The following is a 26,066-nucleotide window of genomic DNA, read 5'->3' as shown; positions in this document are numbered from 1 at the left end:
GAGTGAGAGAGGGAGAAGCAGGGGGAGTGAGAGAGGGAGAAGCAGACCTCCCGCTGAGCAGGGAGCCCGATGTAGGGCTCAATCCCAGGACCCTGGGATCCTGACCTGAGCTGAAGGCAGACGCCTAGTGACAGCCACCCAGGCTCCCCAGTTTTCCATGTTTTTCGTGTTGACTTTCTTAATGTTATAGAGATGGATGTACACAAATTGTGATTTTGAGAAGTGCAGTTTTACAAAAAGCTGAGACTTGATACTATTATAGTAATGAAAATTAGAGTATACCAAACTTAAGTAGGTATTAGGTTGTAGTCCTTAAGGGCAAAATAATACTATACTGGGTTTCTTAAGCATTTTGTTTTGTAAAAAGCCATTTGGCTTATAAAATGTTGAAATGATTTTAAAGAAAATTAGGACCTGTGGTTATAAGTTATAGTGATCATCATATATGTTGCTTATTTTAGAAATAACCTCATTTTTATAGCCAGCCAGTAAAATGTTTTATGTACATCTCTCTTTAGAGCAGTGGAACAACAGATGGATGACAGTTCAGTCCCAATTGGCATGCTGCCCAAAATAAAAGAAGAAACCCAACATCTAAAGCTTACACACTTAGAGTATTTCAGTCTTTGGTGTCTAATGTTAACCCTGGAGTCACAGTCAAAGGATAATAAAAAGAATCACCAACGTATTTGGTTAATGCCTGCTTCAGAATTGTAAGTGGTCTATCTAATACAGTAAATCTTCAGTAATTTGGATTACCTAATGGGATGGTATTTGGAATTCATGAAAAATACAGGATACATGATATAGCATGTTAGAGCTGTGCAATTTCATATATTCATGCCAACTGTAGATGGTTGTCAAGGAATTGTTTCTAAGTAGAGCACTATTCTTATTTTCAGTAGGTTAAATATGTCTTGAGAAATCTTTTTTTTTTTAAAGATTTTATTTATTTATTTGATAGAGACACAGCGAGAGAGGCAACACAAGCAGAAGGAGTGGGAGAGGGAGAAGCAAGTTCCCCACTGAGCAGGGAACCTGATGCAGGGCTCGATCCCAGGACCCTGGGATCATGACCTGAGCCGAAGGCAGATGCCTAATGACTGAGCCACCCAGGCACCCCTTGAGAAATCTTATTTTGAAAATTCTTAGTCCTTTTGGGGTACCTGGGTGGTTCAGTGGGTTAAGCCTCTGCCTTCGGCTCAGGTCATGATCTTGGGGTCCTGGGATCGGGCCCCACCTTGGACTCTCTGCTCAGCAGAGAGCCTGCTTCCCCCTCTCTCTCTGCCTGCCTCTCTGCCTACTTGTGATCTCTCTCTCTCTGTCAAATAAATAAATAAAAATTTTTAAAAAATAAAAAAATAAAAAGTTTTACTCCTTTTTCATCAGTGAAAAAAGCATAGAGTTTAATAAAAGGTGAATTTTAACATGGTAGTAGTGTACAAATTAAGACATTTTACTTAATATTTAAATACTAGTCTTTAAAAAGTTTATTTTTCAGTAAGTTTTGATATAGATTCAAATTTTCTTTTTTTTTTTTTAAAGATTTTATTTATTAATTTGACAGAGCTCACAAGCAGGCAGAGAGGCAGGCAGAGAGGGGGCAGGGTAAGCAGGCTCCCCGCTGAGCAGAGAAACTGATGTGGGGCTTGATTCCAGGACCCTGGGATCATGACCTGAGCCGAAGGCAGAGGCTCAACCCACTGAGCCACCCAGGTGCCCAGATTCAAATTTTCTAAAGGTGGTCAGTTCTATTTTTTATTATAAAAATTTTTTTAAGGTTTTTTATTTTTTAGTTTCAGGGGTAGAGTTTAGTGAGTCATTGTGTACAACACCTTATAGTGCCTTCCTTAATGCTCATCACCCAGTTACCCCATCACTCTACCCACCTCCCCTCCAGCAGCCCTCAGTTTGTTTCCTGTAGAGCTCTATTTTTTTACTAGTTGTTTATAAAGAAGTAATTCTGTATATCTTCGCAGAGTATTTTTCTTTATGTAGCATTCCATTGTTTTTGATCTACTTATTTATAACTTTTAGAATGAATATAATTTTTAATGTGACTTTAGAAATAATTGTATCATTGTTTTCTTAACAGTACATTTTAATACAAGGAATCATTACAGTGGATAAAATTTATGTTGTTTTTGATAGACCATGTCAGCACAGTGAATAGGTCAAGTGTACATGCCAACAAGCTTCCAAAGCTGTATTTAACAGTTGTACCTGAGAAATTTTAAATGCTTAAAACTTGCTTCTTGGAAGCATTGGAATGATCAGTTTGCTTGCTATTATTTTAATAACAGTGATTATAAATCCTCTTGTAAGTACTAAAGAACATCAAGTTCAGGAAAAGTATTACCATTTGTCTTCCTCATTGTTACGTGTATCAGCATAGGAAGTAGGGATGTCATTCAGAGTTCAAAGTACTGATACACATGTTGTTCAGAGGTCCCAGCCTGTGGCTGCAAGAAGGGAAGGGCTACCTAGCACTCGTCAAGAGGTCTTTTGACGAGAGATTATTTTTAAACTAGTAGAATGTTAGCTCAGCATTTCTAACACTTTAATGTAGATTGTGGAAAATGTAAAAATGAATGAGTCAGCGTTATGGCTTTCAGGGGCCAGATGAACAAGTAAATTGTGGAAAAATGCTAATATAGTATTTATATATATGATGTAAATGGGAGCTTTCTCTCTTTCTTTTTCATAGGGAGGAGAGTGGTAACTGCATTGGAAACCTGATTAGAATAGAATGTGTGAAAACAGTTTGTGATGGACAATATTTACATAATTTTCGACGTAAAAATGGTGACATGCCTGTCACAAATCTAATGGCAGGTGATAGAATTATTTTAAGTGGAGAAGAGAGAACACTGTTTGCTTTATCTAGGGGATATGTGAAGGAGATTAACGTGACATCAGTAACCTGCTTATTAGACAGGTAATGAAATGTTCCTTTGGTGGGGTGGCAGCTTTATGGATATATAAATTGCATCCTATTCACAGTTTATTCATTTAAACCATTATTCATGGTTTCTAGTATATTATAGTTGTGCAGCCATCACCAAAATCACTTTTAGAATATTTTCATCACCCCAAAAAAGAACCCTTGTACCCTTTGGTATTCATTCTCCCTACTCTAGGCAATCGCCAGTTTCTTTTCTGTCTCTGTAGGTATGCCTGTTCTGAACATTTCATAGAAATGGGATCATATATGATCTTCTGTGACTGGCTTTTCTTTACTTAGCATACTGTTTCATTTTTTTTTAATTTGAGAGAGAGAGAGTGACAGAGAGAAGGAGCAGGGGGAAGACCAGAGGGAGAGGAAGAAGCAGACTCCCCCTGAGCACAGAGCCCAATGTGGGGCTCAGTCCTAGGACCCTGAGATCATGGTTTGAGCTGAAATCAAGAGTCGGACTCTTAACCATCTGAGACCCACAAGCGTCCCTATGTAAATATATTTTTACTCTCCTTTGTAGATGCCTACTGGTGAAATTGAGTTTTGCATTTTGAGGAACTACCAAACTGCTAAGGTTTGGTTAGTATATTCTGTTTCATGATGCTAATGTGGACGTGATCTTACCTAGTTCTCATCACCACATGAATGTCAGGCAGGCTAGATCCCCAGTTAGCCATGAAGCTTACTTGTAGCACTCTGGGCACTCACCATTTCATTTTATCCTTCTAAAAAGAACCGTTTTGGAGTGCCTGGCTCGCTCAGTCAAGCATGCAACTCTTGATCTCTGGATTATGGATTTGAGCCCCATGTTGACTGTACAGGTTACTTAAAAATAAAATCTTTTACTAAAAAACCATTTTTTTCCTATTTGTAGTTGTGACATAAAGTATATTTATCTCTGTTAAAACAAAGTGAGTTTATTTAAAGAAAAATATTAAGTAAATAGAATAATTGGTATGAACATTTGTGGTTGAGACCGATATCCAGGCTCACTAATGTCTATATTCCCCTCTTCCTGCCCTCCCAGCCTTCCTTGCATGAAGTGCAGGCCAGGCCTCCCTTATCTTAATGGATGGAGATCAGGAATTGGGATGCAGTGATTTCTGGGTAACTGCCCTGGATGTGTCCGGGCTTGTCCTCGGCCAGTCAGTAATTCTAGTTTAGCTACTACCAGCCGCAGTCTGGGTTTCATTATATGGGAGTATGAGGCACAGTACTTCTTTTGTCTCTCAGGATTTCTGGCAGTCACTTGCAGTTATTTATTTAGTGAGTATCCTGCTTTGCAAATTGTTGAGGAGTTTATAATCTTGGGGGTAAACAAATATATTTCTGGTCTAATATGACAAGTGTTTGAATTGAAGAGAATACGGATGAGAGGCACTGAACCTAATTTTAGAAGGTTCAGGGAAAGCTTTTGAAAGAGGTCATTCTGGATCTTCACCTGGTGAATTAATTGCCTGGTGTAGCAGTGTGAGAAGAGTGTGCCAGACAGAGGAACGTGGTGCATAACAACATGACAGTGTGACGGTTCGTTCAGCAAAGTGCAGGAATGTAAAAGATGAAGAAGAGAGTGTGATTGGGGAGGTCACTTCATAGAAGATTTTACATAACATGTTAAGTTGTGACTATTCAGATGTATTAAAGAGTTTTATTTTTTTTTACTTTTTATTTTTTTAAAAGATTTTATTTATTTGACAGAGAGAGAGAGATCACAAGTAGGCAGAGAGGCAGGCAGAGAGAGAGAGAGGGAAGCAGGCTCCCTGCTGAGCAGAGAGCCCGATGCGGGGCTTGATCCCAGGACCCTCAGATCATGACCTGAGCCGAAGGCAGAGGCTTTAACCCACTGAGCCACCCAGGCGCCCCTATTAAAGAGTTTTAAACACAAAAGCGATAATAATCGGATTTGCATTTCTCTGTGGATGCATTGTGAAGAACAGTTAATAGAGATGAACTGAAAGCATGGAAACCAGGAAACTTGTAGTGGCCCAGGCCAGCGGTGATTGAGGGCAGGGTAGCTTTGGCAGAGAGCATGGAGTGATTTTGAGAAGTATTTAGAAAGTAAAATTGGCTAACATTTGGATGCTGATTGGATATGGAGGTTGGGGAGAGGGTGAGGGGAAGGGAGAAGGAAGGACAATGCAGTGGTGTAGAGGCCTGTGCTGTTGACTGGAATCAGAGCCACATAATAAGGATCAGGTTCAGCGGGAGTAAAGATTTGTTCAGTTTTGAATGTATTGAGTTTTCATAGCCTGGGTTTTGACCAAGTGGAAAATTCTTGCTGCCTGCCGGATATCCAAACCTGAAGCTCAGGTGAGCAGCCAGGCAGAAGAAGAATGTGAAATCAGGCCTCAAGCTGTAGATTTGGCATTTAGAGCTACATGAGGGGATGGAACCAAGGGAAAATGACAAGAAAGAACAGTATAGAGGACCAGGGGAGGGACTCTAGGGAGCCCTGGGGTTTTAGGAGTTGGAAGAGGAGTGGGAGAAGGCATCAGGAAAGAGACCTGTGCTCCAGGCTAGAGAAGAGAGGGGCCCTATGCTCAGGATCCTTCTTGGTGTGGTGAGTCCAGGCTAGATTGCAAAGCTAGGCCTAGTGAATTGTCAGCAGGTGTTGTAGGTTCCTGATTAATTGATTTGACCTTAGTGTCTTGAACCCTACTTTTCTCCCTTTTCCGGCCAGTGCACCATTCTTTTTTTTTTTTTTTTTTTTTTTTTTTTTTTTTTTAAGATTTTATTTATCTGACAGAGAGAGATCACAAGTAGGCAGGCAGAGAGAGAGGAGAAGCAGACTCCCCAGCAAGCAGGGAGCCTGACGTGGGGCTCGATCCCAGGACCCTGAGATCATGACCTGAGCCCAAAGCAGATGCCCAACCCACTGAGCCACCCAGGCGCCCCAGTGCACCATTCTTAAGTTGTCTGATTGGCAAGTATGAATTAGGGCCTGGTAGCCCTTTTTTGTTTTTAAAGATTTTATTTATTTATTTGACAGAGATCACAAGTAGGCACAGAGGCAGGCAGAGAGGGAGAGGGGAAAGCAGGCTCTCTGCCGAGCAGAGAGCCTGATGTGGGGCTCGATCCCAGGACCCTGGGATCATGACCTGAGCCGAAGGCAGAGGCTAAACCCACTGAGCCACCCAGGTGCCCCAGGTAGCCTTTTTTTTTTTTTTTTTAAGGATTTTATTTATTTATTTGACAGAGAGAGAAAGATCACAAGTAGGCAGTGAGGCATGCCGAGAAGGAGGGGGAAGCGGGCTCCCTCCCTATGCGGGCCTTGATCCCAGGACCCTGAGACCATGACCTGAGCTGAAGGCAGAGGCTTTAACCCACTGAGCCACTCAGGTGCCCCCCAGGTAGCCATTTTAATAGTTATACTGGCTCATTTACTCTTTTAGCAAACAGTAATCTATTCCTTCCTTCCTCCCTCCTTCCCTCCCTCCCTTCCTTTCTTTTTTAAGATTTTATTAGTCGGAGAGAGAGAGAGAAATTGAGAATACACACAAGGTGGGTGGCAGGCAGAGAGAGAAGCCAGAATTTCTGCTGAGCAAGGAACCCAGTGCGGCACTTGATCCCAGGACCCTGGGATCATGACCTCTGCCAAAGGCAGAGGCTTAACCAACAGCCACTCAGGCATCCTACAGCAATGTGTTCTTATACAGACCAACTGACTATGTTAAATGAAGAACATTCATGTATATCTGTTTGCTGTTTTAGGAACTTGTCAATACTCCCAGAATCAACTTTGTTCAGATTGGACCAGGAAGAAAAAACTTGTGATATAGACACCCCCTTAGGAAATCTTTCTAAATTGATGGAGAATACTTGTGTCAGGTTTGTAACAATGAGTGAATCTGAAATTTACCCATCTTTCTTAAGGAATATTATTACGAAAAACAGTTTTTTTTTTCTTTTCAGCCAGAAACTTAGAGATTTGATCATTGACTTTCGTGAACCTCAGTTTACATCCTACCTCAGTTCTGTTCTTCCATATGACGCTAAAGATACAGTTGCCTGCATTCTAAAAGGTATGTGATAATCAGCATGTCTGCTTCCATTGGTTGTTCTTGGTTGTATATATAATTCAGTGTCTATTATAGCCTAGCATTTTTGTAACTTAATAAACTTATAATTTTTAGACAGATTTTCTTGGGAAGTAGTTTACCTATATGCTTTAATATCACCATGACATTTTTCTTACTTTAAAAAGACATGTTGAAAAACAGGCTTGAAAAGAGGCTGCTTTTTTTTTTTTTTAATTTTTTTATTTCTTTTCAGCGTAACAGTATTCATTGTTTTTGCACCACACCCAGTGCTCCATGCAATCCATGCCCTCTCTAACACCCACCACCTGGTTCCCCCAACCTCCCACCCCCCGCCCCTTCAAAACCCTCAGATTGTTTTTCAGAGTCCATAGTCTCTCATGGTTCATTTCCCCTTCCAATTTCCCTCAACTCCCTTCTCTGCTCCATCTCCCCATGTCCTCCGTGTTATTTCTTATGCTCCAAAAATAAGTGAAACCATATGATAATTGACTCTCTCTGCTTGACTTATTTCACTCAGCATAATCTCTTCCAATCCCGTCCATGTTGCTACAAAAGTTGGGTGTTCATCCTTTCTGATGGAGGCATAATACTCCATAGTGTATATGGACCACATCTTCCTTATCCATTTGTCCGTTGAAGGGCATCTTGGTTCTTTCCACAGTTGGGCGACCGTGGCCATTGCTGCTATAAACATTGGGGTACAGATGGCCCTTCTTTTCACAACATCAGTATCTTTTGGGGTAAATACCCAGTAGTGCAATTGCAGGGTCATAGGGAAGCTCTATTTTTAATTTCTTGAGGAATCTCCACACTGTTGTCCAAAGTGGCTGCACCAACTTGCATTCCCACCAATGTGGGTAAGAGGGTTCCCCTTTCTCCACATCCTCTCCAACACATGTTGTTTCCTGTCTTGCTAATTTTGGCCATTCTAACTGGTGGAAGGTGGTATTTCAGTGTGGTTTTAATTTGAATCTCCCTGATGGCTAGTGATGATGAACATTTTTTCACGTGTCTGATAGAGAGGCTGCTTTTCTTACAGTTAATTTGCTCATTGAAATCCAACATTCTTTTTCCTCTTATTTTTAAATTTAAATGTAGGTTTGAATAAACCTCAGAGGCAAGCAATGAAAAAGGTACTTCTTTCAAAAGACTACACTCTCATCGTGGGTATGCCTGGAACAGGAAAAACAACTACAATATGTACTCTTGTAAGGTTATTCTTTTGCTTAGAAACTATTTAAATCAGTTTCTCAGTTTGGAAAATGTGATGTTTTCTATCAAAAGGGCTGAATTTTAAATCAAAAGGCTTTATTTCAAATTAACCTTTAAGAATGACATGAGAGGGGTGCCTGGGTGGCTCAGTGGGTTAAACCTCTGCCTTTGGCTCAGGTTATGATCGTGGGGTCCTGGGATCGAGCCCCATATCAGGCTCTCTGCTCATCTGGGAGCCTGCTTCCCCCCCTCTCTCTGCCTGCCTCTCTGCCTACGTGTGAACTCTCTCTATATGTCAAATAAATAAATAAAATCTTTAAAAAAAATGAATGACAAGAGAAATATAAAAGCTAAGTCACAAAAAGTTGTAATCAAATTGTAGGTTTTTTTGGGGCGCCTGGGTGGTCAGTGGGTTAAGCCGCTGCCTTCGGCTCAGGTCATGATCCCAGAGTCCTGGGATCAAGTCCCGCATCGGGATCACTGCTCAGCAGGAAGCCTGCTTCCCTTCCTCTCTCTCTGCCTGCCTCTCTGCCTACTTGTGATCTCTCTCTGTCAAATAAATAAATAAAATCTTAAAAAAAAAAAAAATTGTAGGTTTTTTGCATTTAGGATTATCTGAGATGTCTTTTGGTTGGTGGCATGTGTTTCATTGTATGTTTTCTTTGCCTTAAAAAATTGATAAATTATACAGAGGTGGTTGAAATAGATTTTTCTGGGATTTGTTTTTCCATGTCAATAGATTTCTCTGCTAATCTTAGAATAATCATAATGATGGCAACAAATATTTGTTGATTGATACTGTGTGCCAGGCAGTATTCAAAGTTTGTACTTTGTACTCAATTTTATTATCAATAATAAATAATAAAATATACCTAATTTTATTATCATTAATAGTATGGTATTAATATATCATTAATTAACGAGATAACGCCATGTGACTTCCATCAAACATTTTGACTTTATAATTTTTGTAAATACTTAGCTTGACTCAGCTCTAAGATATGCTTCCTGTTTTCTGATTGTATTTGAAAAATGTTGAAATTGAAAAATGTATTTGAAAATTGTATTTGGGGGCACCTGGGTGGCTCAGTGGGTTAAGCCTCTGCCTTCGGCTCAGGTCATGATCTCAGGGTCCTGGGATCGAGTCCCGCATTGGGCTCTCTGCTCAGCGGAGAACCTGCTTCCTCCTCTATCTCTCTCTTTGCCTGCCTCTCTGCCTACTTGTGATCTCTCTCTGTGAAATAAATAAATAAAATCTTAAAAAAAAAAAAAAAAAGAAAAATGAAAATTGTATTTGAAGCATGTTGAAAATTATTTGGAATTAAAAGTAATGTTATTTTCCTTTCTTTTATTCATTATTAGGTAAGAATTCTCTATGCCTGTGGTTTTAGTGTTTTGTTGACCAGCTATACACATTCTGCTGTTGACAATATTCTTCTGAAGTTAGCGAAGTTTAAAATAGGATTTTTGCGTTTGGGTCAGGCTCAGAAGGTACATCAAGACATCCAGAAATTCACAGAGGAGGAAATTTGCAGATCCAAGTCCATTAAATCCTTAGCTCTTCTGGAAGAACTCTACAACAGCCACGTAAGTACAGTTATTGCATAATAATACCAGCAGGAATTTTTGTAGCCAGACTGAGTGGAGAAACAACATTCTGGGAAATTCAGTCACATTGACCAGTTTTATTAGTTTATAGTTTGCTCTTTGCTTTTGAACTGAAATGAGGATTCTGGTTTATTATTCAGGGCTCCCATCTCCTAGTTTAAACTATCCTAGTTATGGAAAATGCTTGTTTCTCTCCACTCCCAGCACTTCTGACACTAGCTAGTGGAGGTAGTGCTGATTCTGCAGCTTAGTGCTCAAGCCCTTAATAGGATTGCATCACCCACTTCAGTTCCCAGTTGTAAGTCCAGGCCTCCAGTGCATCTCTCTGAGCTAACAGCCATAAATCAGGGTCCCCATGACCCCATCCTAGGGTTCGATAACTTGCTAGAATGGCTTACAGAATTCAAGTAAGTGCTTTACTGATGAAATTACTGGATGTATTCACAGGATGCAATTCAGAAACAGCCAAATGGAAGAGATGCATAGGGTTAGGAATGCGGATAGGTATCTAGAGCTTCTGTACCCTCTCCAGATGAACCACCCTCCCAGCACCATGATGTGTTCACCAACCCAGAAGCTCTCTGAACCCCTTTGTGTGGGGGTTTTTATGGAGATTCCATCATGTAGGCATGATTGATTAAATCATTGGTGTTTGGTGATTAGCTCAATTTCCAGACCCTCTACCCTTCCCTCAGTAGAGGGGTGGGGTTGGGGATGGGGTTGAAAAATTCTTTTTTTTTTTTTTTTTAAAAGATTTTATTTATTTATTTGACAGAGAGATCACAAGCAGGCAGAGAGGCAGGCAGAGAGAGGAGGAAGCAGGCTCCCTGCTGAGCAGAGAGCCCGATGCGGGGCTCGATCCCAGGACTCTGAGATCATGACCTGAGCCAAAGCCAGCGGCCTAACCCACTGAGCCACCCAGGCGCCCCAGGGTTGAAAAATTCTAACCCTTTAATCTCTAGATTGGTTCCTCTGGCTTCCAACTCCCATCCTCTAATTAGCATAATGCAGGTATGGTTGAAAGGGGCTTATTATGAATAACAAGAGATATTCCTCTCTCCCCTAACACTCAGGAAATTCCAAGGATTTTAGGATCTCTGTGTCAGGAACCCAGAGGAGGACAAACATGTATTATTATATTATAATATCACACCTCGAAAACTACTAATAATTATTTATTATTAGTAAATAATTTACTAAAAAATTAGTAAATAATTAGGATTATTTAGCCTGTTTGAATTCCAAACAATGAACAGTCTAATGATAGGTTTTTCTAGACTTAGAGACTTTTGATATAGAGCCTAGTTTTTATTTTATTATTAAATGTCTGTATTTTGGGGGGAAGTTTTTATTTTTTAAAGATTTTATTTTGGGGGGCACCTGGGTGGCTCAGTCATTAAGTGTCTGCCTTCGGCTCAGGTCATGATCCCAGGGTCCTGGGATCAAGCCCCGCATTGGGCTCCCTGCTCGGCAGGAAGCCTACTTCTCTCTCTCCCACTCTTCCTGCTTCTGTTCCCTGTATTGCTGTGTCTCTCTCTGTCAAATATATAAATAAAATCTTAAAAAAAAAAAAAAGATTTTATTTTTGGGGCACCTGTGTGGCTCACTTGGTTAAATGTCTGCCTTCAGCTTAGGTGATGATCCCAGCATCCTTTTGCTCATCAGGGAGTCTGCTTCTCTCTCTCCCTCTGCCTCTCCACCTGCTTGTGCTCTCTCTCTCTCAAATAAATAATTAAAATCTTTAAAAAAAATTTTTATTTTTAAGTAATCTCTACATCAACATAGGACTTGAACTCGTGACCCCACGATCAAGAGTTACTTGTTCTACTGACTGAGCCAGCAAGGCATCCCCACCCTGGGAAGTTTTAACTGATAGTTTTGTCTTTGAAAAAAATCATCTAAAATAAATAAATTTAATAGGCTGTTCCTTCTATTCCTTTTTCTAATATCTATACCAGTTATTGAAAAATTTTGAAGGGCACCTGGGTGGGTGGCTCATTCAGTTGGGGGTCTGCCTTTGGCTCAGGTTATGGTCCTGGGGTCCTGGGATCAAACCCTACATCTGGGTCCCTGCTCAGCCAGGAGCCTGCTTCTCCCTCTCCCTCTGCTGCTCCCCATGCTTGTTCTCTCTTGTTCTGTCAAATAAATGAATAAAATCTTAAAAAAAAGAAAAAAAATTTTGAAGTGCCTAAAATGTATATCTGATTAACTTCTTAAAAATTAAACTTATTGGGGTGCCTGGGTGGCTTAGTGAGTTAAAGCCTCTGCCTTTGGCTCAGGTCATGATCCCAGAGTCCTGGGGTCGAGCTCCATATCCGGCTCCCTGCTTGGTGGGAAGCCTGCTTCTCCCTCTCTCTCTGTAGCTTCCCCTGCTTGTGTTCCCTCTTTTGCTATGTCTCTGTCCAATAAATAAAAATCTTAAAAAAAAAAAACCTATTGGGGTGCCTGGGTGGCTCAATGGGTTAAAGTCTCTGCCTTTGGCTCAGGTCATGATCCCAGGGTCATGGCATTGAGCCCCGAATCGGGCTCTCTGCTCAGCAGGGAGCCTGCTTCCCTCTCTCTGCCTGCCTCTCTGCCTGCTTGTGATCTCTCTCTGTCAAATAAATAAATAAAATCCTTAAAAAAAAACCAAACCTATTGGTTGTATTTGACTGATACAGACATTCTCAACAGTATTCACAGATCAAATTTAGCAGGGCATTAAAAGGTTTGTACACTGTGAGCAAGTGGGATTTATTCCCACGATAGAGGGATTATTCAGCAAGAAAATCTATTAGTGTGATCCTTCATCCTTCAATTTTTAACATGCCTTCTATCATTAAATTTGAAGTGACTTTCTTGTATAAAGTATATAGCTAAATAATGTTATCTACTCTGCCAATCTTTTTTTTTTTTTAAGATTTTATTTATTCATTCATGAGAGAGAGAGAGGCAGAGGGAGAAGCAGGCTCCCCACGGAGCAGGGAGCCCGATGTAGGACTCAATCCCAGGACCTGGGGATCATGACCCGAGCCGAAGGCAGATGCCCAAACATCTGAGCCACCCAGGTGCCCTGCCAATCTGTTTTTTAATTGTTTTGATTCCTTTTTTTTTTTTTTTAAGATTTTATTTATGTGACAGACAATGAGAGGGAACACAAGTGGGGGAAGTGGGAGGGGAAGAAGCAGGCCTCCCACTGAGCAGGGAGCCGAATGTGGGGTTTGATTCCAGCACCCTGGGATAATGACCTGAGCTGAAGGCAGAGGTTTAACAACTGAGCCACCCAGGCATCCCTAATCCCTGTCTTTTAAAATATACATGGCACGTATATAAACTGTTTACCTTCATCATAAATATTGATACATGTTGGGTCTTAAGTCTTCCATTTTATTTTTTGTTTTATGTTTCCTGTGGTTTTTATTGTTGTTTATTTTGTTTTTATAATCACACCCAACGTGAGGCTCAAACTCACAACCCTGAGATCAAGAGTCACATGTTCTAGTGGCTGAGGCAGCCAAGTGCCCCTCTCTTTATTGATTGTTTTCTTTTTCCTGCCTTATGGTTTACTTGAACAGTTTTTATTCCATTTTGATTTCTCTATGGTATTTTTGTGTGATCACTTTGAATAGCTTTTAGTAATTGGTCTGTTGCTCTGTGTATTACATCAGACACACACGCACATGTAGTCTGTTGATTTTGTCATTTTACTAGTGCTTGTGAAGTTAGAGAGCTTAACTCCATTTATGTCCCCTTCTTCTCCTGTTTATGATTGTCTTTTTTTTCTACATAGACTACGTCAGACTGTGTTCTAATTTTTGCTTCAACCATCAAATATAATTTGTAGGAAATGAAAAACATATTGTATCCATCCATATATTTGTTTACTCTGTTCTTCCCTCTTGATTTTCCAAATTTCTGTTCTTTTATCATTTCCTTTCTATTTAAAGATCTTCCTTTATCCATTCTTTCAGGGTAGTAGGTCAACTAAGAACAAATTCCTTTAGTTTTCCTTCATTGTGGGAATGTCTCAATTTCTCCTTCATTTCTGATGTATTGTTTTGTTAGTTATAGGATTCTGGGTAAATAATTTTTTTCTTTTGGTACTGGAAAAATATTCTGCCCCTTCTGTAAGGCTTCTGTGATTTCTGAGAGAAATGTGCGGACATTTGAATTAGAAAGTTTTTCCCCTAGAGCAAGGTATTATTTTCTTGGGCTGCTTTCCAGACTTCTTCTTCTTCTTTTCTTTTTTTTTTTTTTTTAAGATTTATTTATTTACTTTAGAGAGGGAGAGAGAGAGCACACTCAATTCGGAGGGGCAGAGGGAGAGGGAATCCCTGAGCATGGAGCCTGAGCTGGGACTCAGTCCCAGGATCCTGAGCCAGAAGCAGATGCTTCACCAACTGAGCCACCCAGGCACCCCTCAGACATTTTTCTTTTAGTTTTTAGAATTTTAATTACTGTGTCTCATAGTGTTTTTTTTTTTTTTTTTTTTTTTTTTAAATCACTTTTGAAGTTTTCTCAGCTTATTGAATCTGTGTATTTAGTATCTCTTGCCAAGCTTGGGACGTTTTCAGCCATGATTGCTTCTAGTACTGTTTCAGCTCTTCCCTCTTTTTTTCTTTTTTTCTAGGACTTTGAAGACAGAAATGTTTGATCTTTTGATTATTCCACAGATCTGTCAGGCTCTGTTCATGTATTTTTCTTCAGGCTATTTTCTTTCTGTTACTCAGCCTGTGTGATTTCTTTTTTTCTGTGTCTCAGTTCACTGCATCTTTGCCCTGTCCTTTGCTGTGAGTATATTCCATGATTTTAAAGTTTCGGTTATTACGTTTTCAGTTCTAAAATTTCCATTTGCTTTTTCTTTTGTGCTCTATTTCTTTGTTGAGACTTTCTATTTTTTATTTGATTCAAGTATGTTCGTAGTTCCTCAATGAAACATTTTTATCATGGCTGCTTTAAAATCTTTGTCATACACTATTGATCTTGGGGTCATGAGTTTGGGTGCCACATAGGGTGTAAAGTTTACTAAAAAAAATAAAAATAAACTTAAAAAAATAAAATCTTTGTCATACAATTCTAACATCTCTGATATCCTTGTGGTTGGCATCTTTTGAGTACTTTTTTTCATTCAGTACGCGATTTTCCTGGGTATGTTTTTGTTTTTAATGTATTTTTTAAAACATTTTATTTATTTATTTATTTGACAGAGAGAGAGAGAGAGAGAGAGAGAGCACAAGCAAGGGAAGAGGGAGAGGCAGGCTCCCCACTAAGCATGGAGCTTGATCCGAGGATCCTGGAATCATGACCTGAGGCGAAGGCAGATGCTTAATTGACTGAACCCCCTAGGCTCCCCTTGTTTTTGTTTTTTATGTAATTCTTTCTTCCTTTCTTTCTTCCTCTCTTTCTTTCTTTCTTTTTTTAAGATTTTGTTTATTTATTTGAGAGAGAGAGAGCCCAAGCAGAGGAGAGGGACAGAGGGAGAAGCAGGCTCCCTTCTGAGCAGGGAGCCTGATGTGGGACTTGATCCAGGACCCTGGGATCATGATCTGAGCCAAAGACAGAGGCTTAACCAACTGAGCCACCCAGGTGCCCCATTTTTTTTTTTTTTTAAAGTAGGCTCCGTGCCCAGTGTGGGGCTTGAATTCAGAACCCTGAGATCAAGACGTGAAGGGAGATCTAGAGTTGGACACTACCAACTGAGCCACCCATGTGCCCCTGGCTATGTATATTTTATGACGAACCTGAACATTTTGCATTATGTTATTTATTTAAGACTTCTGTTTTAGCTGGCTTTCTCTGATTCTACTCTGATAGGGCAAGAGAGTACGTCACTTCATTACTGCCAGGTGGGAGTTGAAGTGAGGTTCCCATTTGGCCTCTTAACGTAAAGCGATAGGGGCTCCTCATTACTGATGGATAGGGGTAGAAGTCTGGGTTCCCCACATGGTCTCCACTGACATTGTGAGGTGGGGCCTTATTATCATTCAGCAAAGATTAAAGTCCTGGCTGTCTCCTTGCAGGGCTCTGTTACTGCCCCAGTAGGACATTGAAGTTCCTTTGCCTGCATCAGTGGGGCATAAGACTACAGTGTTTTTTGTGGCCTTTGGTTAGAGTAGAGTGGCTATTGTATACAAGTTTTCTGTCTGCTAGGCTTTCTCTTTTCCTTTGGCTTTTTTTGAGTTTTTTTGTTTGTTTGTTTGTTTGTTTGTTTTTTGTCTGTGCCCATCAGCACAGACAAATTCCTGGGTTAAATTCTTCAGCTCCAAAGTTGAGATAGATGAGGGCCAAAGAAAACCCAGGAAACAAACTACTGTTCCTCAGGTCCCAAGGTCCCTAGATGGTCTACCTTTTCTCCACTTTTCAGAGTCCTTATGTTTGTTTTATATATAATGTTTAGAGTTTTTAATTGTACTTTGTGCGAGGAGTGAGGAAAAGCACTCCAGTTTACCAGAAGTGAAGTCCTGTTGATATTTTAAAAAAATTATTGGAGGTGCCTGGCTGGCTTAGTCTGTTAAGCGGCTGCTTTTGGCTTGGGTCATGATCCTCAGGTTTTGAGATTGAGCCCTGCATTGGGTTCCACCCTTATCCCCTGTACTCTCTCTTGCTCTCTCTCAAGGAAATAAAATCTTTAAAAAAAAAATTTAAAAAATTATTGTGACTCTTGATCTCAGGGTCATGGGTTTGAGCCCCACACTGGGTGTAGAGATTACTTAAATAAATAAAAACTTAAAAAAATAATTAACTTACTACCTCTTGAGTGTTTCAGATTTCCATTTGGAAATATCAAAATTTGAGCAATGTTAGAGTGTCCAGAAAATTTACTTGATCGATCTTTCTTTCTTTTTTTTTTTTTTAAGATTTTATTTATTTGACAGAGAGAGACATAGTGAGAGAGGGAACACAAGCAGAGGGAATGGGAGAGGGAGAAGCAGGCTTCCTGCTGAGCAGGGAGCCCAATGTGGGGCTCGATCCCAGGACCCCGGAATCATGACCTGAGCAGAAGCCAGATGCTTAATGACTGAGCCACCCAGGTGCCCCTCGTTTTTAAATTTGTAATAAAAAGTTAATTTTTTTTGCATACTACACGTGTTTCAGAATTAAATAATATTGGTTGGATTCCTGTTGTTTGGGACAAAAATCTTTTTGAACCTTAAATTTTTTTTTTTTTAAGATTTTATTTATTTATTTGACAGACAGAGATCACAAGTAGGCAGAGAGGCAGGCAGAGAGAGAGGAAGGAAAGCAGGCTCCCTGCCGAGCAGAGAGCCCGATGTGGGGCTCGATCCCAGAACCCTGGGATCATGACCTGAGCCGAAAGCAGAGGCTTTAACCCACTGAGCCACCCAGGCGCCCCTGAACCTTAAATTTTAAAAATGGTGGGGTACCTGGATCCCTCAGTTGGTAGAGCATGCAACTCTTGATCTTGGAGTTGTGAGTTCAAACCCCACATTGGGTGAAGAGATTACTTAAAAATAAAATCTTTAAAAAAAATCAATAAGTAAATCAAAATATGGGAAAAACAAGTTAACGCTTCTTGGATATGTTAGATAACCCATCTATTTTCTTTCTTTGTTTTTAGCGTATAGTTGCAACAACATGTATGGGAATAAACCATCCAATATTTTCTCGTAAAACCTTTGATTTTTGTATTGTGGATGAAGCCTCTCAAATTAGTCAACCAGTCTGTCTAGGGCCACTCTTTTTTTCTCGGAGATTTGTGTTGGTGGGCGATCATCAGCAGCTCCCTCCCCTGGTGCTAAACCGTGAAGCAAGGTAAGCGGACATTGAGGTTTTAATTTTAAATTAGATTCTTCTTCTGGGACAGTGTCTGGGCTCTGATAAGCCTGAATCTGATTTGTTGACAGAGCTCTTGGCATGAGTGAAAGCTTATTCAAGAGACTGGAGCGGAATGAGAATGCTATTGTACAACTAACGGTGCAGTACAGAATGAACAGGTATTTGTAAGAGTGTCCACTAGGATTGTTTTTCGTGTTTATTTTCATCTGCCAAAACTAAAATTATTTTCGTAATTGCCTTAGTCAAATTATGTCCTTAAGTAATAAGCTGACATATGAAGGAAAGCTGGAGTGTGGATCAGACAAAGTGGCCAACGCAGTGATCAGCCTGCCTAACTTTAAAGATGTAAAGCTGGAACTGGAATTTTATGCTGATTATTCTGAAAATCCTTGGATGATTCAAGTATTTGAGCCAAACAATCCTATTTGTTTTCTTAATACAGACAAGGTAAGAAAAAAACAAACAAACCCTGAATATTTTGTTTTTTCCTCCTTTTGTCCTATTATTTAAATTCTTCAGTTTTTAATAGTGAGTGCTTTAATAGAGTTCAGTTAAAACTAGTGTATTTTTTATACTTCAGCACAGAAGAATCTTTTCTTTCTATAGAGCCAGTGTCTTTGGAAGGAGGTTTATTCTGGGAATTAATAGATGTCGAAATCGACTTTTGAAGTAGAAGAGCTAGAAAGTGAACTCAAGTGTATAATTACATTTCTTAAAAAAGAAATTGGCATTGATATTGTTAAAGGGCTGGGTTTACAAATGGAGACTTTATTTTCTAGAGCAGTTTTAGGTTCACAGCAGAATTGAGCTTGACAGTACAGATAATTTATTACCTCCTGCCTCCACATATGCACATAAAGACCTCTTTACAAACTTATCATTAAACAAAACTTCACAAGGACTTTAAATTGACTTGATTCTTATTTCTAGGAACTAAGAACAAAGTTTTGACCCTGTTATTTCTGTAGTTTGTTTTATGTAGTGCTTCTCAGCATTCATTTGGAAGTCTTTATATGACCTGATAAAAAGTAGCAACCAGGGAGGCCTGGGTGGCTCAGTTGGTTAAGCATCTGTCTTTTGTTCAGGTCATGATCCCAGTGTCCTGGGATTGAATCCAGCATTGGGCTCCCAGCTCAGCAGGGAGTCTGCTTCTACCAATTGAGCCAGCCAGGTACCTCTGCAAGTAGGGCTCTATTTTTAATAACCACCCATCATAATAACAAATGACATAATTATTTTATGGTAATATGATACATATAATTGGTCACTATTTTTTTTTAACTTTTTTAAAAAAAGATTTATTTATTTATTTGGCGGACAGAGATCACAAGTGGGCAGAGAGGCAGACGGAGAGAGAGAGAGGAGGAAGCAGGCTCTCTGCTTAGCGGAGAGCCCGATGTGGGGCTCAATTCCAGGACCCTGGGATCATGACCTGAGCCAAAGGCAGAGGCTTTAACACACTGAGCCACCCAGGCGCCCCAGTTCACTATTTTTTTTTTAAGATTCTATTTATTCCTTTGCCATAGAGATAGAGTACAAGTAGGGAGAGCCCCAGGCAGAGTGAGAAGGAGAAGTAGGCTCTCCACTGAGCAGGGAGCTGGATCTCCATCCTAGGACCCTGGGATCATGACCTGAGCCGAAGGCAGCTACTTAACTGACTGAGCCACCCAGGCATCCCCAGCATTAGGATTCCAAATAAAATTTTTTTTTTTTTTTTAAGATTTTTATTTATTTGGTGCCTGGATGGCTCAGTCAGTTAAGCATCTGCCTTCGGCTCAGGTCATGATCCCAGAATCCTGGGATCAAGTCCCACATTAGGCTCCCTGCTCGGCAGGGAGTCTGTTTCTCCCTCTACCCCTCCCCGCTGCATGTGCTCTCTGTCTCTCTTTCTATCATGCTCTCTCATGCTCTGTCTCAGATAAATTTAAAAAAAAAAGATTTTATTTATTTATTTGAGAGAAAGAGAGCACAAGTAGGTGGAGGAGCAGAGGGAGAGAGAAGGAGACTGTCCATTGAGTGGGGAGCGATGCGGGGCTCAATCTCAGGACCTGAGATCTCAATCCCAGGGTCCTGGGATCAAGTCCTGCATCAAGCTCCTTGCTCGGCCTGCTTCTGTCTCTGCCTCTGCCTGCCTGCCACTCTGCTTGCTTGTGCTCACTTTCTCTCTCTGACAAATAAATAAATGAAAAAAAAAATTTTTTTTTTTTTAATTTGACAGAGAGATCACAAGCAGGCAGAGAGGCAGGCAGAGAGAGAGGAGGAAGCAGGCTCCCCACTGAGTAGAGAGCCCGACGCGGGGCTCGATCCCAGGACTCCGAAATCATGACCTGAGCCGAAGGCAGCGGCCTAACCCACTGAGCCACCCAGGCGCCCCAAATGAAAATTTTTTAAAAAGTTAAAAAAATTTAAAAAAATAAAAATCAGGATTACTTAAGGTTATGTAGGAGCAAAGTAGTTCCTGGAGAGTTTTACCAGGTATGGTAGAACCTGGGGAATTTTATCTGCTCCATTATTTGTATGAAAGGCAACAAGAAAATGGAAAGAATACAGATAGTAGAACCAGATCTGAGTTTGAATCCTACAGTTGTGATGTACTGTGAGGCCTTGGCCAAGTTACTTATCTTTTCTGGCCTTTGATACTTGTAAACTACGGGGTAAAAGAGTAAAGTATGAGAAGCCCAATGTGTGCTTGGCTCCTAGAAAGATTTTAATCTGAACTGTAGAATGTTTAAGATGCATTGCTTCTGGGCTTTCTGAAGGTGACTACTATCATTCATTTTTGTTAATTCTTTAACCTTCAACTTTTTATTTATTTGTTTGTTTGTTTATTTTCTTGTACCTTCACCTTTTAAAATGATGATATTTTTCATTTGTCTCCATAGCTGGAAGTGTACTCCCTATGGCTCTCTGTGTACTGACAACACTCTTTAACTCTTTGTTTCTGTTTAGGTTCCGGCACCAGAACAGGCTGAAAAGGGTGGTGTGAGCAATATCACAGAAGCCAAGCTAATAGTTTTCCTGACCTCTGTTTTTATTAAGGTAATTTAGAATTTAATTCTCTGGGCTAGCAAATACTAAGATGAAGTGTAAAATAATGTTAGAATGCAAGGAACTTAAGGCCTAGCATAATCCTTGTTCATTAAGAGAAGAGGACTGAAGCCTGATTGCTTTTGTTCTATTTTGGGAACATTATCTAAGATGTAGTTTTTTATAATGGCATTTTGGGTTTCCATTTAGGGTAATTTTTTGTAACATCAGATAATTCTGATTGTGTCAACATAAGGTTGCTTCAGTGCGATTGGGGATTGGAAACTTCAGCGTAAGGGATAGCAGAAAGTGTAATGTATTTCTTTGTGCTTTTTTTTTCTCCTATTTTTCTCCAGCACTGTTCCAGTGGCATGCAAACCATTATACTGTCATTAATCTACAGAAATCAAGAGAGCAATATTTGAGGAAATCATTAAGGCTCAGAAAATATGGATATAGATTTAGAGCAAATTTAGAAATTATATTTACTCCTTACAACAAGACGATCTATTATAAAAATTAATTGGGCACATTATGTAAACATTTAATTTAATAAATTTAGTAAAGCTTAAATAACAAAAATCAGGATTTTCATTTTCATTGTGTTTCTTTTCTGTTTAGGCTGGATGTAAACCCTCCGATATTGGTATCATTGCACCCTACAGGCAACAATTAAAGATCATCAATGATTTATTGTTCCGTTCTTCTATCAGGATGGTTGAAGTTAACACTGTAGACAAATACCAAGGAAGAGACAAAAGTATCATTCTGGTATCTTTTGTTAGAAGTAATAAGGATGGACCTGTGAGTTCATTGTATTTTCTGCTGATTTGTTTGGGACATTTTTTTCTTTGCTTTTTTTTAGGTTGTGGTTAAAAACTCCATGTAATATAAAATTTAAAATCATCACTGTTCTTAAGTACACAGTTCATTGGCATTAAGTATATGCACAGCGTTGGGCAGCAGATCTCTGATATTTTTTCATTTTGCAAAACCAAATCTCTATACCTACGAGTAACAACCCTCCAGTTCTGTGTCCCTCCAGGCCTTTGCAATCACCAATCTGCTGTCTCTGAATTTGACTATTATAGTCATCTCATATTAGTAGAATTATACAGTATTTGTCCTTTTGTATTTTTTTTGTTTTTTTAAGATTTTATTTATTTGAGACGACAGAGAGAGTGTGCTCGAGCACAAGTATTGGGGAGGGGCATAGGGAGAGGGAGAAGCAAACTCCCCACTGAGCAGAGAGCCCAATGTGGGGCTCGATCCCAGGACCCCATGATCATGTCCTGAGCCTAAGGCAGATGGTTAACTGACTGAGCCACCCAGGTGCCCCAGTATTTTTCCTTTTGTGATTGGCTTATTTCATACAGCACATTATATTCTTTTATATGGTTATATATGTTGTATTATGTTATATATGTTATGTATCAGAATTTTGTTATATTATGTATCAGAATTTTGTTCCTTCTTAAGGCTGAATAAGATTCCATTACATGTTTATGGTATAGTTTATTTATTCATCAGTGGGCATTTGGGTTGCTTCCACCTTTTGGCTGTTGTGTTAGGGACATTTTAAACAGAGAAGCTTTCTTAGATATACTTTTATTTTATTTTTTTTAATTTTTTAATTTTTTTTAAATTTTTTATTTTTTATAAACATATATTTTTTTCCCCAGGGGACTTTTATTTTATATATAATTCCAGGGTGGTTTATTTTTGCATGTTTAGCTCTTTTTCATTCATTTTTCTTGATTATGTGATACCTTCATATGGTTCTAAAGATAGAGTAAGAGGTCTTCTTTCTACCCAGTAACTCTTCTACTCAATTCTTACCCTCACAGATAATCAGAATTTGGTGTTTTTTGTTTTTTCATTTTAATTCCAGTATAATTAATATACAGTGTTACATTAGTTTCGGGTATAGGATATAATGATTAAAAAATTCTGTACTTTACTCAGTGCTCATCATGATAAGTGTACTCTAAATCCCCTTGACCAATGTCACCCCCATACACTGTCCCCCACCAACTTCCCTCTGGTAACCATCAATTTGTTCTCTATAGTTAGAGTCCATTTTTTGGTTTGTCTTTTTTCTTTGTTCATTTGCTTTGTTTCTTAAATTCCACATGAGTGAAATTATATGGTATTTGTCTTTCTTTGACTTATTTCACCTAGCATTATACCCTTTAGATCCATCCATGTTGTTGTAAATGGCAAGATTTCATTCTTTCTTAAGTCTGAGTATTATCCATATATATATATATGTATCTCACATCTTCTTTATCTGTTCCTCTGTGGTTGGACACTTGGGCTGCTTCCATAATTTGGCTATTGTAAATAATGCTGCACTAAACATAGGGGTGTGCACATCCTTTGAATTAATGTTTTCGTATTCCTTGGGTAAATGCCCGGTAGTGGAATTACTGGATCATATGGTAATTCAACTTTTAATTTTTTGAGGAACCTCCATACTGTTTTCCACAGTGGCTGCACCAGTTTGCATTCCCCCCAACAATGCATGAGGGGTCCTTTTTCTCCACATCTTTGTCAACTCTTGTTTCTTGTGTTTTTGATTTTAGCCATTCTAACAGATGTGAGATGATTGATAGTTCATTTTGGCTTTGATTTGCATATCCTTGATGATTAATGATTTTTCTCATGTATGTCATCTTTGGAGAAATGTCTTTTCATGTCTTCTCCCCATTGTTTAATTGGATTATTTGGGTTTTATTGCTTTTGGGTTGGAGTTGTATACAATTTGTGGGGTTTTTTGGGTAACCTGTAGTTCCTATCCTTTAAGCATATACAGACAGATATGAATCAGTATTCATATTTCCCTTTTTTCTTAATAGCTTGGAGATCTTTCCCTGTCAATATACAGAAAGAGACTTCATTGTGTTCTTACAGTTGCATAGTTTTCTGTTGTACATATGTGTCATGGTATACTTAACCACTTCCCTGAGTCTAAGGGTATTATAGATTTTTATTACTGTTACCAATAATGCTACAGTGAGTGGAGATTGCTTCATTTCCTTAAATTATTGTTCAGAAATTGCATCCCAGGTAGAATATTTGGAAGTTGGCATTATGGGCAAGTTTTTCCAACTGTCCAAAGAATTTTAAATGTGGTAATGAATCTTTTTTGGAATATATGCTTAAAGTAGGGAAATAATTCATAACAAACTGTGTTCTTTGCCAGAACAAACTTAAATGTATAAGAAAACTCAAATAATTGAAAATTATTTATTTCAGCTTGGTGAACTCCTGAAAGATTGGCGACGTCTTAATGTTGCTATAACCAGAGCCAAACATAAACTGATTCTTCTGGGATGTGTGCCCTCACTGAACCGCTATCCTCCTTTGGGAAAGTTGCTTCATCATCTAAACTCGGAAAAATTAATATCCTTTTTGTTTTGTATATGGTCATATCTGTGCTATTGTGAGTACTTTATTTATGTACTTATATAAATTAAAACTTAATGTTTTGTGTTTTCCATGGGCACATTTCAAAGACCTGATTCTATAAAGGGAAAAGGGAAAATAATTCACGGAAAATAACTTTAAGCAAAAAGTGAAATAATGAAGCTGTTGGAAAAGGAGAGTTTTTGAAGCGAGAAGGAGAAGAAAAGAGACTTGATTTGCTGCCCTAGGAGGAGGGTACATGTTTCCTAGAACCATCTAGGGAAAGTGGTTACCCCTTCTGGTTCTTCTCACCCTAACTTACAACCCCCCACCTTTTTTTAAAGCTAAGACAAAGCATTAAAATTTTTTAAAAATTAAGAGAATTTTTAAAATGGAGAATTATTCCTTGTCATAATTGTAGATTATGATTAAAATAAATTATCTTTAAGAAATTATATGAAGGTCTTAGGCTAAGATATATAAACCTTATTAAGTACATTATTATCCATAGAATGTTACAAAAATTTTTCAGTGGTCCTGTAAACCAAATTACAAAATGTTAAATAATATCATAAATGTTTTTGTGCAATTCCATTTTTTGTAAAGTATATCTTCCTTAATTTATTTTACATCATGGATCTCCCATCAGAGGAACATGAAAGTCTTTGTCATGTATTGGCTGATTTTCAAAGAAGATAAAGCACTATTTTTCTTGATTTCTTATACTGGCCTATGAGATCTCCTCTAAATATTACCTGTTATCTGCAGTTTGGATATGCTGTGAATGCAGTGCCTGGTTAGATTGTGAAGATCACTTTTATCCTAAGGGTATGAAATGGTGTAAATGTACTTTGTTGAGAGTTCCAGTTTTTTTGTTTTATTTATTTATTTATTTTGGGGGGCTATAATCTTGTTAAAGTTCTATCACTGTGTAAAACTTAACACACTATTAATTTTTTCACTATAGGTGTACCCAAAACTGAAAAGTCTAAGTTTTATAGGCACTATCAGTGTGTTTTTGTGTGACCTAGAAAGAGTTTGATAAATTTTTACCAGCTTTAATGATTGATTAACTTTTGGATCTGAGAAATTTAAAGTCTAAAATTTCAATCCTGATTTGATTTTGTAGATTTTTATCGTATTTTATTTAAGAGATTAGGTAAAAAAAGAGTTGATTTGTTTTTATCACTTAAGCACAATCTTGTGATGATAACACAGGTGTGTTTCTTTTCTATGTTTCGAGGTCTGTGATCCAAAGGCCATTTTACTGGGTTTTTTTTCCTGACTGTTGCTTTTTGGTAAAACATACATTTTCACTTTAAACCTAGGCTTTTAAATTATTACTTATAAATGGATTCTTTCCACTTAATTTCTTTTTTTTTTAAGGATTTTATTTATTTATTTGAGAGAGAGCGAGTAAGAGAGCACACGAGCAGAGGAAGAGGGATAAGCAGACTTCCCCTTTGAGCAGGGAACCTGATGGGGGGCTTGATCCCAGAACCCTGGGATCATGACCTGAGCTTAAAGGCAGATGCTTAACGAACTGAGCCACGCAAGTGCCCCTTCAATTAATTTCTGATTACCCTTTCTCACTTACTATTTTTAGTATTCAGTATTCTGCTGATTTTTATATAAAAGAAAATAATTCTTGAGTTTTGTTTGCTGAATTGATGACAAATTAAAAAGGCATATCCCTATTTTCACCTATTGTTCAAATGCCCCCTTTGTTTTGAGACACTACTCAGTTTGCTCAATTTTTTTGAATAAAGATATTTTTGTAGAGCGCCTAGGTGGCTCAGTGGGTTAAGCCTCTGCCTTCGGCTCAGGTCATGATCTCAGGGTCTTAGGATCGAGTCCCACATTGGGCTCTCTGCTCAGTGGGGAGCCTGCTTCCCCCCCACCTCTGCCTGCCTCTCTGCCTACTTGTGATCTCTCTCTGTCAAATAAATAAATAAAATCTTTAAAAAAAAAAAGATATTTTTGTAAATCAGAATTATCTCAAAGTGCTTAGTTAAGTGACCAATTTTAACCTCAGTTTA

General features: G+C 38.8%; 1 protein-coding gene across 1 annotated transcript in view; it reads left to right on the top strand.

The window, feature by feature from the left end:
- DNA2 (DNA replication helicase/nuclease 2) overlaps positions 1-25,899 on the top strand; it is a 55,467-nt gene extending 29,568 nt beyond the window's left edge. The window contains exons 9-21 of the mRNA XM_047703202.1: positions 519-713; positions 2,708-2,938; positions 6,668-6,784; positions 6,869-6,978; positions 8,095-8,204; positions 9,571-9,795; positions 17,375-17,568; positions 17,661-17,750; positions 17,835-18,039; positions 20,542-20,631; positions 21,241-21,423; positions 23,878-24,024; positions 24,658-25,899. Of these exons, the coding sequence (XP_047559158.1) occupies positions 519-713; positions 2,708-2,938; positions 6,668-6,784; positions 6,869-6,978; positions 8,095-8,204; positions 9,571-9,795; positions 17,375-17,568; positions 17,661-17,750; positions 17,835-18,039; positions 20,542-20,631; positions 21,241-21,423; positions 23,878-24,024; positions 24,658-24,726 (1,966 nt within the window). The 3' untranslated portion in view covers positions 24,727-25,899. The remainder of the gene's footprint in view (positions 1-518; positions 714-2,707; positions 2,939-6,667; positions 6,785-6,868; positions 6,979-8,094; positions 8,205-9,570; positions 9,796-17,374; positions 17,569-17,660; positions 17,751-17,834; positions 18,040-20,541; positions 20,632-21,240; positions 21,424-23,877; positions 24,025-24,657) is intronic.
- The last annotated feature ends 167 nt before the right edge of the window (positions 25,900-26,066 follow it).

Source organism: Lutra lutra, chromosome 14 (genome assembly GCF_902655055.1).
Source record: "Lutra lutra chromosome 14, mLutLut1.2, whole genome shotgun sequence".
Classification (NCBI taxonomy): Eukaryota; Metazoa; Chordata; class Mammalia; order Carnivora; family Mustelidae; genus Lutra; species Lutra lutra.
Note: the sequence above shows the minus strand (reverse complement) of the source record. Positions and strands in the feature narration are given on the sequence as shown.